This window comes from Pterocles gutturalis, unplaced genomic scaffold (genome assembly GCF_000699245.1).
Source record: "Pterocles gutturalis isolate BGI_N339 unplaced genomic scaffold, ASM69924v1 scaffold4114, whole genome shotgun sequence".
Taxonomy (NCBI): Eukaryota; Metazoa; Chordata; class Aves; order Pterocliformes; family Pteroclidae; genus Pterocles; species Pterocles gutturalis.
Genome location: NW_010130459.1, coordinates 13,997 through 32,385, shown reverse-complemented (window position 1 = coordinate 32,385; position 18,389 = coordinate 13,997). Strand labels below are relative to the sequence as shown.

Below are 18,389 nucleotides of genomic sequence, written 5' to 3'. Positions count from 1 at the left end.
AGGCAAGTCTAAGGCCAAACCAAGCTTTGAAGACAACAGCTAAGACTGAAAAAAAAAAATACTAGCCCACTTCTTTCTTGCATTAGGCTATTTTTGAAATTTCAGGAAAGCTTTTATGAATGTTGTGTGAAATTTCATTTTGTTCTTAGCTTCCATTATATTTTCCAAATTATGATCAATGTTACATTACATTTATAAAGTCTATTCTGACTGTATAACTCTTTTTTCTTGTTTTTACATCAATTATTTCATTTTTTTTCTGAGCAGAAAGCATAATTATTTCTGATACATTTTCATTAGTATTAAATAAGTTTTCTTACATATATGAGATAAAACAATTGAAATATTTGGGAGTATTGAAACTCATAACTTATAAAATATACATTTATTTAATAATAGAATTAATGTTTTTATGTCTTACTTCTCAATTATCTTTTTGATAGTAGTGTCCCTTAAAAAAATAAAATGCACTTTTAAAGGAAAAGCAATAAAAGGCATCTTTTCATAATTTTTCCTAACAAACATGAATAGAAGGAAACATATAAAGTTTCAGGTTTCCATTGTGCAGAGAATAACAACTCTTCCTTTTCCACTAATAAAAAAAAATAATCTTGAAAGCACTTATGAAGTTAAGGTTCCACATTTCTTACATGCTGCCTAAAGCAGATTAGGAAATTTTAATACCTTTACTTAGTGCCAAGCAATAAAGAAGGTATAACAATTAGCTTCTGTATGAGAGGTGTGTGGGTGGGGAATTATTTCTTACAGTTCGAGCTAGGTAGAGATATTGCCAGACTCTAGCAGTCACAGGTCTACAAGAATCTGATTTTAACTGAGACAGCTATTCACAATGCTGATCTTCTTAGAAGGTTCCAAAAAAACAGACTATTGTTCTCTGTGATGTGTTAAAACTTCTTTTAGCAGTTGCAAATGCTATTTTAACATGAGAAACTCTGCAGAATCCCTCTTCACTATATATTAAATAAGTTATACAGAGTAATGGATCTTACTTTTTTTTCAGTCCTGAGTAAGTTGTTTTAGAGTCTTTGCAGGGTGGATGACTTAAAAAAAATATTTTGAAAGACCCTTTTACATCAGCAAGCAAGTATGTTGTCGGTCTTGGAAGGAGTGGTTGGATTGCACTGAATGTTAATATATGTATATCTGGTGCTCCAATTGTACTTTCTTTTGTATAGCACAGTGCTCTGTTTCAGGCTCCAGGGGCTCAGTAAAATCCAGACTGTCTGAATCTCAGCTAAATGCAGACTTATTGCCATCAGTCCTACTTCTTTCTGAATGTGGTCTGGTACTCCAATGGTTCCTTGGTATTTAATGATAAGCAGCTACGCATGCACAGAAATGCCAGGTAGTTTAGCAAACAAGGCCTAGACACGGAATTAGATGCAATCAGGATCACAACTAACATCTTGTAAAGTCTGCGTGGAGTTTGACACTACTCTTTATTATTGCTGGATGTTGTAGTTTTGACACTGGCTGGCAGCCAAACACCAGAAAAATCGCTTGTTTGCACACCCACTGCCCTGTCCTGAGAATGGGGGAGAGAATTAAAGGGGTAAAGAGAGAAGAGACTTGTGGGTTGAGATAAGAACATTTTAATAACTAAACTACAATAATATTAATGATAATCGATATTAATCGATATTAATCAATATTAATCAAAGTTGAGGGAACTGGGCTTGTTTAGCTTGGAGAAGAGAAGGCTCCGGGGAGACCTCATTGCGGCCTTCCAGTACTTGAAGGGAGCCTATAAACAGGAGGGGGAGCACCTGTTTACAGGGGTTGATAGTGACAGGACAAGGGGGAATGGTTTTAAACTAAGAGAGGGGAGATTTAGGTTGGATATTAGACAGAAATTTTTCGCTCAGAGGGTGGTGAGGCACTGGAACAGGTTGCCCAGAGAAGTTGTGGATGCCCCATCCCTGGAGGCATTCAAGGCCAGGCTGGATGGGGCCCTGGGCAGCCTGCTCTAGTGGCTGGCAACCCTGCCCACAGCAGGGGGGTTGAAACTAGATGATCTTTGAGGTCCTTTTCAACCCAGGCCATTCTATGATTCTATTATAATAATGGTAATATAACGAATGAGTGATACAAAGTGATACTGCTCACCACCCAATGACTAAGGCTCAGCCCATTCCCGGTTAATGATCCTGGAGCAGGGAGAGTCCCAAAACTGCAATCCCAGAAAAGAGATAAGAGCCTGACTGTCCAAGACACCAAGATGATCCTGAGAGAGTGAAGACCGAGACAGAGACAACCCAGAGCAAGAGAGCACTTCTGGACAGTGCCTCATCTATATACTGGGCATGATGTGCATGATATGGAATAGACCATTGGCCAGTCTGGGTCTCAATCCTAAACATATGGTTGAATCCTAGGCTAGTAATTTGGGCTGTGCTTCTCCTGCACCTGCAGACACTGGCACAACAGAGATGCTAAAAAGTCCTTGTCTGTCCTGGTAGCAGGAATAGGCCAATGGGGTAGATGCCATGATTTTCCCCTCTGGGATACAAAGAATTTTTAAATATTTTTTCTCTCCTCCCCTTCTCCTCCTGCTCTCACAGAGCACATTTGGTGGAAGGCCGGTGTGGCCGGCAACCTCCACACTGAGGCTGAGAAAATACACAAGATTGGTAACCAAAGGTCAGGATAGTCTCTCCCTTGACAGTTTCTGTGGAAAAAGAAATGTCAGAAAAACTGCTAAGGGAGAGGAGCTGGATGAGCAGAAGAAGTGAGTTCAAGCAAGAAGAGCTTTATAGAGAGCTTTTTTGATAGTTGCAGATTCTGCAGACTGGAGATTAACTGCTGAGTCAAAAGTTACACAATTTTTAATCCAGAAAAAAGTTGGACCATCACTTTTCTTAGGCTGGCACAGGAGTTACTGAGAGGAAAATTCTACATTTGTCACTGAGAGAGGGAAAAAGGAAGGTATTGCTGCAGTATGTCTTTAAGAGGTCATTAAGAGTATGCCACGTGAAATCTTGGTCTTGTTTACAGTACTGTAAATCTTAACTGTTCACTTCAAAACAATTGTCTTCAATTCCTTCAAATGTGTCTAAAGCTAAATTTTTTTCCAGCATTTTTTCTGGTTGATTTATATTAATAAAAGAGGATGTGGGGTGCAAGAATTAATCTTTTTGATAGCAGTACCTTTGTCGTCTCTATTTATCCTACCGTACTTACAGGTATAAAATTTCCAATTTGATAATGATGACAGGGTTTGGTGATTTTACTTAGATGACCTAGAATAACTAGTAAGTTTTTACCTTGGTAAAATTATGAAGCTAATGATGATGAATCTAACAAATGATCTAATGTATGATATAATATGATATTGTTAAAAGCCGTTAATGATATTAGCAAAAATGTGTCATGTTAATTATCAATATAATTTAGTAGAGAAATGTGAGAAGGTAATGAAATTATCCACTCATTTGGTTAATTGGACTTGATATCAAAAGGAGCAAACTGAATAATTTTCATAATCCTAAATTGAAAGGGCAGAGTGTTGTCAGTTGGAGTCAGACAGATTCACAAGTGAAATACTGTAGTAGAGGAAAATGTGATATAGTATATTTTCTTTTTCTGAATCAGTAAACTGGTTAGCCATTTAAATGAAATGAATGCAACAGATGAAATGTTGCTCTTTTTATCAACACAAAATTACTATTTTGCTTTTGTTTTGATTTATCCTGAAGGTAATTATGGTTCTTCTGATAAGGGAATGTGTTGAGCAAAAGAATGAAGTAGTTTCAGTATCTCAAATGGGAGTGACAGATTTATGTAAAAGTGTGTAGGAGTGTTTATATTCACATACATATAGTATATGCGTTTATCTTTAGGTAGTATTCAATGTTGAACAAATTGCAAAATACCTAGTGATATCAAATACAGAATTTCCTAATACTCATTTTATATAATAATACTCTCAATATTGTTAGTAATTACAGGCAGTAATGCCAGTAACATATGGACCTTGAAAAGAATATGGACCTTGAACAGGTATCCTCAGTATCACCTCAGCAGTTTTTTGCTATAGGTTTAATCAATATATATATTTTTTAAAAAAGACCAAATTCTGACCTTATCAAATACAGGTTAGCATAAATCATCCATAGTTTCATTAAAAATCCAACAAAATGGTATTTTCCTGAAACGATTGAGGAGACCTGCCATGGAAAGGATCACCAAATGAGAGTGCTGTTAGTGCTAGAACAAACAAAACACATTACAGGGAAAAGAAAGTAGCACACGATATGAAGGGAATATAGTATAGAAGACCCAAGAACAAAACCACACACTGATGTTAGAGAAAAAAAAGGATAAAGTAATCTGTGGGAGGGAAGCTACAGTTATCTGATTGTTCTTAGCAGTGGGAGCAAAATGAGTTCTGCTTTGCAGGGACAAGCAATATTAAATGCTTGAGGTAGCCACATGCCTCCTAACTATGTAAGCAAAACTTTCAGGAACAGAGAGAAATTCCTGTGCGGCTGATTTATGTGCATGGTGATCTGCTGTGGTCTTTTACATAGTTTCTGAAGGAAGGTAGGATGAGGTTTTTTTAACTCACCTCACAGAGTGCTTGACAGCACCTATGTAACAGACCTTTGTAATGCGGATATATACCTCTTGGTAAAAGTTATCAAGAGGGGCAAAACCTAGGCCCTACATATCTTAAAAGCATAGAGTGGAATATGTAAGGAAAATAAAATACAATCTAGTAATGTTATCAACTCATGTAGTTGTCATCCAAGATGAAATTAAATTATAGCTTTGGGAAAAAATTCTTAGTGAATGGCAGAAATAATGAAAAACTCCAGAAAGAGATACATGAAGGGGAAGGGCATTGAGATAAAGGTTCTATTGTGTCATGCACATTGATCATATAGAACAACAGCAGCTCCATAGCTTGTTAACCTTGTTAAAAAGCTTAAGTGTTTTGAGGATATTTTGAAAATCCAGGAAAGAACTGAACTTAGCCTTGAACAGAAATTTGAACAATTATCTGAGAAATTCAGTGATACTAAGACAGAGACAATGATTCCTTCCTTTTTTGCTGTCTAAATCTTTGGTACGTTTTAGGCAAGTGTATCTGGATTCAGAGGTATGATTACCATTCTTTGCTGGGAAACTGATCTGTCAAGGATACCTTTGCTCATAGCAATGTCTCCATAAATTTCATGATTCTCATAAATGATGTCTCATCTTTTCTCTCTTACAATTATTTCTAGTCTCTTCTCTGTTACAGTACCCTGTCTGGTACCAAATAGCGTGTTATCAAGTGAACTTCATGCTTGAAATGAGGCTAATACCTCTAGTGGATGAGCTGGCTTGTTCTTTGTCCTTTCAATTATTTTATCATTTTAGATAAAGATGCACAATAGTACATTTATTTCATTTGACTGCTGGAATAAGTGGAAGCAATTTTGTAGAAAGGACTTTAACGTTGTTGGCATATCTTCATTTACATATTTAGGAATAACAAAAGACTGGTTATTTTATAAAAGAAAAAAACCTCAGTTACAGAAAGACTTGAGGGCAAAATCTGATGAATCCCTTTAATGAAATTGAAGGCTTGGTAGGCAATCTTGTATATTAATCTGTATTATTTGCAGTACTTTCATCCACATATGGCCACAACAATGTTGCCATATACTGAGAAATGAAACAAGTATGAATAATATGATGTTGTCTGGATTTGATTAACTGTAAATAGTGTTGACTAAAATATTGGTATATGAACTATATACTCTGTTGTATAAAGCGTTTAAAAGTTTTTTCTAATTTAATTTTTGTTTCTATACCTGGTTGGTATTCAGACAAACATGTTTAATCTATTCCTTGTAGTTTAACTGGGTGGTAGTTTTGTGTGCCTTAACAAAAATTGAGATGACCAAACTAGTGTTCGTAATAATCTGACAGATTTTAAAGGTAGCAGAGGAATGTATTGGGGAAGAATATAGGGAGTCAGAAATTAAAGTGCTCCAGTTTAAAAAACCTGGTGTATATGTGATGTGGATCATGCGTATTTCCATATATCTGTATATATAAAATAGGCAAAAACTAGGTCACAATTAAAGCTTGCAGAGAAAAAGTGGTTCATCAGGTCATCTGTAAAACAAAATTTATTAATATGCAGGTGGATGTACAGAATATATTTTCATATTTCCCTAACTTTCCCTTTTGTTGGGGGTAGATAAGTCTTTGTCAAAATAAATTTGTTATGCTACATTTTGAAGAGTAGCTTCTGTACCTGTTTGTAATGTGGCATTAAAAATAACTTCTCCCTGTCACTGACTTGTGTACAACAAAGTTATCTTCATTCCCATTTTTATAAAAGCACAGTGCCTTTTGGATGGCAGCAGTTCAGAACACATAGGCTTATATGTTTACTCAGATTAAGTTCTTTTGTTCTAGTCATATGTCTATGAGACTAGTGATATGTAATAATTATAATAGATAATAAAAATATCAACCATTTTGTAATGCAAGCATAATTTATAAAGCACATCTTGAAACACAATAATGGAAATTTTGAATTCATATAACAGTGCATGCTTAAGATATTGATTAGGTGTGAGTTATTCAATAATCATTGTATTAATTACTGCCTGAAAGTCTGAGGGTTGTACTAATCCAGATTTCTAACTGGGTAATTCACATTGGTATCTTTTGGCCTTAGAATTAATATTCCCAGTTCTCATTACTCTGCCAGTATAGTATAAAGAAAGCCCTAGTGAAAATGGGATCTAGGTTTTATTGATGCATGTAAAGGACAGCTGCATTAGTAATCCAAATTTTTGCATTACTATGTTTCTTCTGGTTTCAAAATGTTATGCTGTAATTGATTGCATTACATTGTCCTGCAAAACAGTGCTATGACTGTGTTTGTATACCTCACTCAATGTGGTATAGCCATCAAATATAGTGTAAAAGCTATCTGATGCAATACATGATTCATCCATTTGAAAATTTAACTAACTGTCACACAGCGGGTAATTGGCAAAAAGTGTAAATAACAGTATCTGATTAGACTGCTCTTTAAGTTGAAATCCAGTAATTTTCCTGAATATGTTTTAAAAGTGATTAACTGCTATTTTGAAGAAGCTGGTGAAGCAAGTAATGGCTAAATAATTATTTTGTTTAGAACGACATGATTTGTGAAAAATTATCTAATTGATAAAACACAGCTACAAACATCTCCTGTGCTTTCCATATCCGATTTCTACTTATTCTTAGCACTGCTGAGTCATAGGAACCTGCACTGGTGCATCACTTCAGTAAAAATGCTTTATCTGTGAAAAAAGAGATCCCAGCTGCAGTTTGGCATCTTGCTTGCTTTAACTGCTTAGCTTATTTATTAAAAAAAGGTTGTGTTTTTATCATATTTCTGTTACAAATTAGGAAACCAGTAAATTAGTCTTCATTTTTCCTGAAACTTCAAAATCTTTCATGCCAAAAGGTAAAGCCTATGGGGTTTAGACACTCAAAAATTTGCCCAAGTATAGGCAGAGGAAATCGCTGCCTTCTTAATGGCTGCTCATCATCTCACTGAATCAGCGTCTCTTGTTTCAGATCCTGTCATTTCTGTCATTCTGGCATGTCTTCTTTTGGGGTTCCCTTCTCAGTACATCAGATCTGGCAATGCTCCAGGAGCAGTATCCCACACATGAAGTCTCCTTCACCACTTTCCCTGTTCTGAGCTTGGATGCAGGTTTTAAAGTCAGACCTCTCAATAATTGACTGATTGACATCTTTTAAGGAAAACACATTTCAGCTCTGAGGCAAAAGTTAATAGCTGCACACAACTGGAGAATATTCCCCAACGTATTGACATACTGTCATGCATAGTCTGGTAACATGGATATTTAGTCGCTTCACATACATAACCCTGCCTTCTAAAACCAGCTGATTTAAATAGCAGTATGTGGTCAAAGAAATGCAGGATGTGTAAGGGAAGGGTTAAAGTAAAAAGACACAGATGACTGTATGTGTGTGTTGGAAGAGAAAAATGAGATTCTTTAGGGTCTGGAAGGTGTTTAGTGTCATGTGAAAGATTCCCTGCAGTGATACTAACAAAATTTACATGACATATTACAATAAAGTTCATGTCTTGGGATCTGGGTGTCACCTGAAATTGAATATCTCACTATCTTTTCTTTCTGTGAATTTCATGAAGATGGATGAATGTGAAAAACTTCCATGTACAGCAATTTAGATTTCAAAAAAATTGCTCTTAAGTATGATATAGACTACCTATTTTAGAAAAGGGTTTGTATTTGTTTATTATCTCATGAGCAAATAGAGGAAATTATCTGCAGTGTCTGTTCCCTGGTGACATCCAAAGGTATGCAGATTGCTGAGACCTTCTGATTTCTCAAGGTCAAATCAAACTGAAGGCAATCATTCCTCATCCAACTTAGCTGAGCCAAGTTGCTTGCTTTGGCACTGGTACCACATCGTAAAAAAAGCAGATTTTTCTTGCTTGTGGGCAGGTGGTTAGAATACCATATAGAGCTAATTTTTGACTGTCAGGATTGAAATTATTTCTCAGCCAAGGATAGATATAAGTACATCTGTTAACTATTAAATTGTGGAGAAAAAAACTTTGCGAAGGTTCAAAATGTACTTCAGTATACTTTTTACATTTACATGTAAAAAAAAAAATCAGAATTACAGACCAATTTCTATAAAAATTACTAAAAAGATAAACACAATTGTATTACATTCAGATCAAGAAAATTACTGTATCTCTTGTAGACTCTGTTCCTAAGACAGTGAGAGTTAACTACAGTTTGAGCAACAATAGCATAGGTATTTATTAGTAGCTTGTCAAAGAATTTGGTAAAACCTGAAGTATTTTTTTGCACATACCAGTATGGTTATAGGAGGTCCACTTGAATATGAGAAAAAGCTTCGTTACAGTGAGGATGGCAGAGCGCTGGAACAGGCTGCCCAGGGAGGCTGTGGAGTCTCCTCTGGAGACATTCAAAGCCCACCTGGATGCGTTCCTGTGTGATCTGATCTAGGTGTTCCTGCTCCGGCAGGGCGATTGGACTAGATGATCTTTCGAGGTCCCTTCCAATCTCTAACATTCTGTGATTATGTGATTCTGTGGTTTTTTAAAAGATGCTTGAGTACTATGTATCAAAATCTGGGTATTTTAATGTCTTTGCCTCTGCTATTCCTAAAGCAAACCTTTCAAATGGGAAGGCTATGAGTTGTTAAACAGTCTTAATTTAGTTTTATTTCAAGGACAATAGATTTTCAAAAGTGAAAGACTACTCTTTATTACTAGAGGTTTTCTGAAATTTAAAAGATTGTTCAGTAATTATAACTCATGATAATGAACTGGATATGAAATTAACAAATACTAAGTTAATTATTACTTATACCAATTTTTCTCCTATGAATTCATTCAGACATCTTCTAAATTTAATTAAATACTTCATGTGTGAGAGCTAACAATGAGGACAAGATTACAGGCAAAGTAGGAGAAATGAGACTAAGAATACTGAAGTAAGAATACTCAACTAAGAAAGAAAATAACTTTTTACATTACTTTCAAAATACGCAGTACATTACTGACTGCATTTATTTTGTAGCAAGGACCTCTCACAAGGAGTTGATGTAAAATTCCCGATGAGCTAATTGTGCTTTTAATTGATTTTTGTCTTGATGTTTTGTTGCTGCTGTTGTTGTTGAAGAGTGCTAGAAGCATTCCAGAGTCATATTGTATAAATTTTTCACAAAAATATTGATCATTGTAGTTGTTAGTTATTTACATGGTCCTGAATCTGAAAAGTGGGTGGCAGTTGCCTGCAAAGCTCTCCTTAAGAAAAAGGGTGGAGTCAACACTTCTTAATTTTCTCAGAATTTTTTGTACAATTTGTGTTAGTGATTTGGCTTTGCAGGATTGCACAAAAAGATGGGTGATAATTGTCTTTCAGCATTCTAGCTAAGATGGTTAGCTAGTGAAATGAATGAAAGGTGGTTTGTACATGTAAAGCAAGAGTCGTATTGCCAAAGTAGCACACACACGTGGTCTCTTCCTTGCGAATTAGGCCAGGATTGAAGTGATTAATTTCTACAAGATTCACATGAGAGAGGGGCAGTGTTACTAACCAGCGAATTTTGGTTATGAAACAATTTGTGCTCTCTTCATAGGAGAGCAAGCTACTAATTTGGGGTTTTTTGTTCTTAAAAAAATAAACATAGTATGTGCAACAATAATCAAAAATAACCTGCTGTCATTAACTGAATATGGCTTTCTGAAGCCTGTAGTCTGGCTTGCTTGCATACATGGTTTATTGATCTGTTGTGGAGTAATTCAACAATGAAATAATCTTGGAAATTAAAACCTATATTAAGTAATGGATGATCCAATTTACTGTAACACGAGCTTATTGCTGCAGTTTGTTACTAATTCACACAGTGAAAACTTCAAGTAAACTTTGTTTTCAAATTTCACCTATGTTCCACAGGACAGTTTTTTTTAAGGAGGATTGATAAAGTGGATACAAAGTCCCTAGATAACGGTCCTATGAAAATACTACATTAACATTTTGAAGGAATTGTCTTAGAAAAATACATTTTCTTGCCTCTCTTTCATTCACGGGTATACAGGTGCTTATCGTTTACGGTATAGCTTGGGTTTGTTTTTTTTTTTTCTGTTGGACCTACATGTGGGAAAAATCTGATGATTTGTATACCTCATACATGAAATGGCAGAAGGTTTTACATTTATCTGCTGAGCTTACAGAGGGACTTATCCATGCAGTATCAGTCCTGTCTGCTAAAGTAGATGATTAGAACTGCTGCTCCTGTTTCTTTTCCATTTTCTTTCTCTCCCATATTCTCTTAATACATTTATTTATTAACATCATCAGTTTTAGTTCTGTTTCCTCTAAGTCAAAACTTCTTGTGTACAATCATCTGCTTTTCTTCAAAAAGAGAATTTGTACGTAATTCTTCTGTCACTGTAAAAGACTTTTTTGCATAATTGTAGCAAATTTTTCTGGTTTATGATGGTTATTTCAAGAGCAGAAAATAAACATAGATTTTTCTATTTTGTAGAAATAATAAAATTACCAATGTTAATTACTGTAGCCTGCAGCTTTTTCTTTTTGCTTTAGGCCTTAAAGAACACACTATACACCTGTGTTAAGAATTTCTGTTTTCGTGGGTTCTCTTCAAACCTCTACAAAACCTATCTATGCAGGTAAAATTCTTTCATTTTTTTTTTTTTTCCAAGTACTTAGTACTTATAGCAAAAACTTTTTTTCTTTTTATTTTTTTTTTCTTTCTGTTAGTGATTTTCTAATCATAATAAAGGAGAACATTATTTAGGGGTAGGAGATTGTGTCTGGTCTGAGGTGAAGTCACTGACTGGCATTTGCCATATTATTTTCGTGACGTTTATGAGGTAAACATGTCAGCAGGATTAACTTTCAAATCCTTTCACCCTTCTGGGTGAAATTCAGTCTTGTGCCTGAAGTCTGTAAAGGTACAAAGCTGTATGACAATCTACTCTTCTATATTCAGGAAGATGAATAAAAGAGAAAATTAAATATTTTTTGAGCTATTGTTCGCCTTTATCACTGATGGAAGATATTAATTTAATAATTTTCAGACTGTAATCAGACAGAACAGAATTACTGCCCAGCTTCTCTGAAACTATATTTTAAAACATGTTTCTAGTAAAATATAATCTCATATGGTACTTTGTAAAATAAATTATCAGTGAGACAAAGCATTATGGAATCTCAAAACAGAAATAATTTCATTGTCCAGACTGTATGCTGTATTTCTTAAAAAAAAAAAAAAAAAAAGAGGAAGGAATTGCATACTAATGAATTGCTCTTTTAGTATAATTAAGTCACTACAGAACCACTCTTTGTATTTAAGAAATCATGTATTTACAAACCCAGGACAGTTTTGAATTTTTGTTTTGAATGGTTTAGTAACTCAGACTTGAATGCTGTCTAATACAAAACAATTCTAAAGAAAGATGAAAATCAGAGTCTTCTTTTCTGCAAATAGGCTATTATTTTTTCAGCTGCTGATGAAAGCACAGGTAGAACTTGCATTAGAATACAGTTCTGACACCCTCATCCTTTCAGCTGCCTCTGAGTCTCTGAAAAAACACTGGTTGGATTTTGTGACTTGCAAAGTAAATAATTATTAATTTTATTTCACTGAGTCAAATAAAGTAAATAAAATGCACTTTTGAGGATTCCTTATTGATCTAATGTTTCATGTCTTCAGGTTATTAATTAGCTGGTCCTTATAACATCCTCACACCCCCACACCCCCCAAGCCAAACAAACCTCATCTGAAACAGTTTTCCCATTTTGACCTGTAAACATCCCTGATCAGTGCTGTTGCTGTTGTTGTTGTTGGTTTTCTTCAGCTGATTTTCTTTAGTTTTAGAGTGTACTTCTTCTGCCTCCTGCTTTTGGAGCACGTTTTCCAGATGGTGAAAAGTGATGAGCAGCTGGAGGCAACAAGTTAGATCAAAAGTCTATTTCTGTCTATGCACAGACTTGGTTATCCAAAACAAAATAAGAGGTATCACTAGCTATAGTCCCATCTACGAATGCTTCATCATGGTAATAATTCAGTGTGCACGATAAAAACAGCTCTCTGCATGAATGATTGCAGAATAACACATACCATCTGAAAGAAAGCAAAAGTGTACGGTAGAAAGCAGACTGGAATTGTGAAAATGACAGCTACTTGGGAAATAAATACAGGAATTTTACACACTCTGAACCTCAGCTTTAGGACTCATCTGCAGTTTGTCATTTTTGTAATGTCAGGGCATGCTAAGGCACTGCTTCGGTATTAGTTTCTGTGGAGAATGGCTTGAGCCATCAATGTAATTTTTTTGCAGCACTTGGCCTTTGCTTAGAGGTTTGCTTTTAATTTATCCTGTTTAGCTTGTTACAGCAGAAGACGTCCTACCCCCAGGACAGAAGCCTTACAGGAATCCAAGCTCCAAATCTGAGGCCAGTTCAGATATGGCAACCTATTTTTGATGAGTACCTAATCCTACCCCTGAAGAAAAGCATTCTCAGTGCAATACCTTTGTGTGACTGCAACAGGTGTCCACTGCATTTACCTGAGATAAAATCTAATGTTTCAATGAATTGTTACTACAGAGATGGAAATAAGAATCTCTTAATTATATTTACTTGAAAAGTCTTTTGTTCCCTGTTGCAATGTGATTTCTGACAAAACAGCATAGTAAACAGGCCCTGATAATGCAACTAGCTCACACAAAATTTTTATGTATTTTCATTTGAGTAACACTCTTGAAGTCTAAAGGACTTCAGCACAGGTTTTTTTAAGCAGGTGTTGGATGGTCAAATTCAAAACAAAAAAATATGTGAATTTTCCTAACAATTTTTTTTTCCTTATTAACTGATTAGCCATTTTTGCAATTCTTTTTAGAACCATTGGATACAAAAAGAAGTATGTGAAAGTTCCACATGGGCATATTTGGGTGGAAGGTGACCACCATGGACACAGCTTTGACAGCAATGCTTTTGGCCCGGTAAGTCAATTCTCTGTTTATCATTTACACTTTGCAACCGAAAAATAGCGTGCACGTCTCCCGGGTCATTTGTGCAACACAGCAAGTACGAATGGATTGTGATTATATTTTTCTTATTTTTGTGAGAATTATTAGACTTTATAAAATATCTTGGTCAGTGGAGATTGGGTTTTCTCTTAACTATTGTAAAAAGAATAAAGACTCCTTTTAATTCCCTCTCCTTTTAATTCTCCATGGAAGGAGAAGTGGTAGAGATTTGAAATTTGGAGGGTTGTACTGGAGGAGTAGCCAGAGGGTGAGCCAGCTCCCTGTAGCTGACAGATGCTCTCTGAGGACATGTTGCCAGCTGATGTAATTTGGAATGGTTCCCTCCCAAGAACTTGGTCTTGCTTTAGAGCCAGTGCTGGGATAAAGAATTAGGAAACCATAACTGTGCTTAGCAAGTGTTAACTGTTAAATTGGTCTGTGGATGACAGTAGGGATATTTCAAAACTTTCCCAAAAAAATAAATATTTGAATTTTCTTTATACAGGAACAATTTAATATTGAATAATGACAAAATATATCCTGAAACATCTCTTTCTTGACTGGTAAAAGTATGCATCTGTTCATCAAGAAAACAGTAAACACTTTCTCTGCACTTCAGTATTGGTCTGGTTTTGGTTTTGTTGCACTTTGTGTTGATTCCTGTTCTTGTTTTAACTTAATCTAGCATGCAAGAATTAGCTGTGCATCCTGCTGTGGAAATAAAAATCCTTTTTGCCTTACTCCGTATGCACGTTTTTGACATGCGTCTTTAAGAGGGAATACTCTTCTAATATTATAAAGAAAACCCACTGATTGTCACAGGGAAGTTCTCAAGGCTAGATTTTGTGCATTTCATACCTTTTTCATACAGAAGTTGCCCCACTGACTCTAATTGGATTAACTACAGCAAGGACCTTATGAGTTTTCTGGCTTCTGGAAGTTTAGCCCAATTATTAACTTGAAATAATTTGTTCTCAGGAAAAAGTGCAAAAAAAGACCTACTGTCTGGTTTGGAGTATGTAACGCCATTGTCTTTCCTTTGCTTTGTCTCACTTTTTTTTGTGCTTGTATTTCCTGCTATTTTTAGTTATTATTTTCCTGCTACTATGTTCTAGGATTCCTAACATCTAGTTTTAGAGGTTCTTTCCATCAGGATTTATTTCAATCTATCCTGTGCAGGTATCTCTTTCCACCCTTAGTAGGTTTTTCCTTTTCTGTCTCATGCTCTGTTCACAAGATAAATCTTAGTCATAAGGCCACTAATCTTCTTTTCACTTACAATTGTATTGCTAATGTAGACTCAGAGCATAAGGAGACGTTAGCAGGTGGACATTGTTTTCAGATTTACTGCAGCTCACACAGAAATTAATAAAGATAAAATCGTCAAGGTAAGCACTGTGTAGCTTTCATACAAGATAGCGTGTAGGGTAACGTCTAAATGCCCTCATTTTTTTACTCAGTTCACTGATCTTTATAAATATTAGAAAATCGCCTTCACTAAGCTCTGACCTCACATTAGTCATCAGTTGCTAGCTAACATCAGATAGTGTGTTGCTTTTTTTTACAGAAATGGCACCTTTCGAGAGCTAGTAAGACAGTTTCTGACAGTGAATTCTTTAGCTCCTGCAGGAAGAATGACCTGTGTTTTGTGTTGATGAACACATTATGGGCAGGTCCAGTGTAAATAGGTATTTTCCTCTAAAATTAAATTCGAACAGCAATCCCTGAATACAGGCAAAAGGGGGCAGAAGAGATCATAGAGATGGAAACTAGCTTGAGAATAGTAAAATACTGAAATTTTTCATCTGCAGAAGAAAATGAAAAGTGTATGTAGAAAGATGCACTAGACTCCAAGTTCTTTTCCGTTCTAGACACATATTAGATTTTAGGTTACTGGGACGCTTTCTATCCCTCTGTCTGCTGTACTCTTGAGATTACTTGCACAAGTGAGTTGAAATATTAAAATCACTTTCTTCAAACCATTCAGAAGGTATGTTCTTTATAACTTAAACACTTTCTCTCCCGTAAAGCTGCAGCAGTCATAAGGAAGAGACTGCACAACAGTAAGACATGAACCCATTTTTCTCATTTTGTTAGAATATAGGTCACTTAAGAGATTAGGTTATATGTTACATGTGTCACAATTCTGACTTGCAAAACCAGGTATATTTTCTTGGATCAAAAGATTCTGTAAAAATAGTATCCTTTTAAAGTGGATTATGTTGTAGCCTACAGTGTTTTTCAATTTTCATGCAATCTTATAGTAGAAAGGCATATATAGACAGTGTACACAGTCAGACACAGTAATGTTTTATAGATGAGCTTAATGAGTTACATGGGACATAAAAGGAAATTATGGAAAAAACATATTGAGAACAGATGTTAGAATCATTTTTTCTCTTGGAGAATAACAATATGTGTAATGGCCTAGTGTGTTAGGTTGATAAAGCAAAACCCCACATACCAATCAAGTTCTAAATTAGATGCACCTTTGGAGAGATATGAATTTTTAAAATGTAAAACCTTGGCAGATTAAATTATCTTTACTTAGTTCATTGAAATATTATAAAATAAATTATATTCTCTCTTATTATTTCATGGTTTTTATAGGACTAAAATTGGAATTTTAAGACAAAGAGAAACATTTTCCTGAAGTGTGTAAATAAAATGAAAATGTTTTAACTAAAATTTGTAAGGGTTTAATGTTTCCTTTCTTAGTCATGTCTTTGAATAAAATTAATACCTTAACTGATATTACAAAAATAACAGAACATCTGTGTGTAGTGCTGAATTAGAAATGGTGCTGTCTCTCTATGTGATCAAAACTTAATTACCTTTCCAAAGTATTGGAATAAATTAAGTAGTGCATGGTTATTTTATATTGTCTTTAAAAAAAAAAAAAAAGCTTTGTGCAATACAGACTGACAGGTGTTATATAATACTATTGCTTTGATACTGCTGTGTTTCAGGTTTGGAAATATGTCATGTCAGCCATTCGTACTGCTGAAAATAGCTTTTTTGAATAGAAGGCAATAAATATTCAGATAACTTGCACTTTTTTACTGTTATTTAAGGGGACAAAAGATTACATATTGTGGGAAATGTATTTCGATTACTTGGACTAGAAAAGAGATTTCTACTCAATTGGCTGTTACTATTTTCAAATGCTTGTAGTATGAAGTCAAAATTTTATTATATTAGCTTGGCATTCCTTAATTGGCATACTACAGGAATGTAATAATTAATACCTTATCTAATTATGATACCACTTTTAAAAGTTTCTCCACTTTGTTTTCAGTTCTGGTAATTTTCCTGTTTTCAAGGACCTTTTTGCTATGAGGCTGTAGTTTGACAGTATAGGAAATATAACATTACTGTTCCTGGCAATGCTGCTTCTTTCTTAGATCAGAAATGCAAGACACACATATAAAGAAATAAAGTATAAAACTCCTCAGCTGCTTCAAATTTCTTAAAGTTTTTAAAGGGTTAACTTTGTGCCAGGTCAGTTATTGTCTTTGTTTACACAGCCAGGATAACACCTGAGTGAAAAGCAAAGTGACTATTTATATTTTGGATCTGACACTTTGGCTAAATCAAGGGAAAAGTCATTATAAACTGTACTTTGTCCAGCTCAAATGTGTAGAGTTGGCATCCAGCAGTGCAGAGATGATTATGCAACCAACATGTAAGGGTATCTGAGAAACAGTTATTAATAAGTGTATACAATAACTGATATATATGTTTTCCTGGATGTACACACATGCATTGAAATTTAACTCTCAGAGTTTTAAAAAAAAAAAAAAAAAAAAGTTCCATTTCATGTTATGAGGATTTATTTGGTAAATGTAATACTCTTGTTACAACATTTCTATGTTTCCAAATGCCTCCAAGCTGAGTATATGAAAGAGCTTTACAAAACTGGGGCTCGAATTCAATGGCAGTCTTTCAGCTGTCTTGTAAAGGACCTGAACAAAAGCTCATTAAAGTCAATGAGAGATTTCTATTGGCTTTAATGGCTTTGGATAAGACTCTTTATGAGTTAAGCTTCACAGTCCAGTGTAAGGGCAAAAAGACTTTTGTTTTCCTTGTCTTCCTGGGAAACCTGAGACACAGGCAGGTTGAATACCTTGTCATAAAACATCTTTCTGGCCCAGCCGGGTCCCTATCCTGGTCCTCTTACTAAAAATGCATCAGTCTTTTAATGTGTTTACTCTCAAAACTAAATCCTGTTGAACCTGAGCCTGGCTTTTTGTTTAACAGAAGTTTTACATTCATAAGCTTCAAATGAGTAAATTGCTTTTAGTCAGCATTACTGTAGGGGCCATATTTATGGCTGTCCATATAAGCAATTCCGCACTGTAAGCTCATGCAATAAACTATCTGAAAAACATTCTTGTCTGTTTAACTATTTTTTCTTTCAGCAGCCCAAACCTGTAGACTGTGATTAGAAAACTCTATAAACTAGAATATAATTCAAAATAAGTGAATATGCTGAGTTTGTTAGTTATTTTAATTTGCTTTTCAAAGGCTATCTTCATCTCTTTCAGATATAGGCCGGAAATGGTTTAACTGTTAACCCTCAATGGGCAAACTCAATTAATAACAGTAATGGAGTGTGGCCTATTATTATAATTTTCTTAAGCTGATCCAGTATTTCCCTCTGCAACTACTGTTAGTGAATACAGGTAGTCAAAATGAGAAAATATTAAAAGTTCATTAGACAGTAAGAGGAACTGAAATAAGACACTTTTAGTGAAGTGCAGTGTGTGACTGCTGGTCTGCAGCC

General features: G+C 35.0%; 1 protein-coding gene across 1 annotated transcript in view; it reads left to right on the top strand.

The window, feature by feature from the left end:
* LOC104466702 (mitochondrial inner membrane protease subunit 2-like) overlaps positions 1 to 13,576 on the top strand; it is a gene marked incomplete at its 3' end in the record, with an annotated part of 56,484 nt that extends 42,908 nt beyond the window's left edge. Inside the window, exon 3 of the mRNA XM_010080223.1 lies at positions 13,474 to 13,576. Coding sequence (XP_010078525.1) covers positions 13,474 to 13,576 — 103 coding nt within the window. The remainder of the gene's footprint in view (positions 1 to 13,473) is intronic.
* Between the last annotated feature and the right edge of the window lie 4,813 nt (positions 13,577 to 18,389).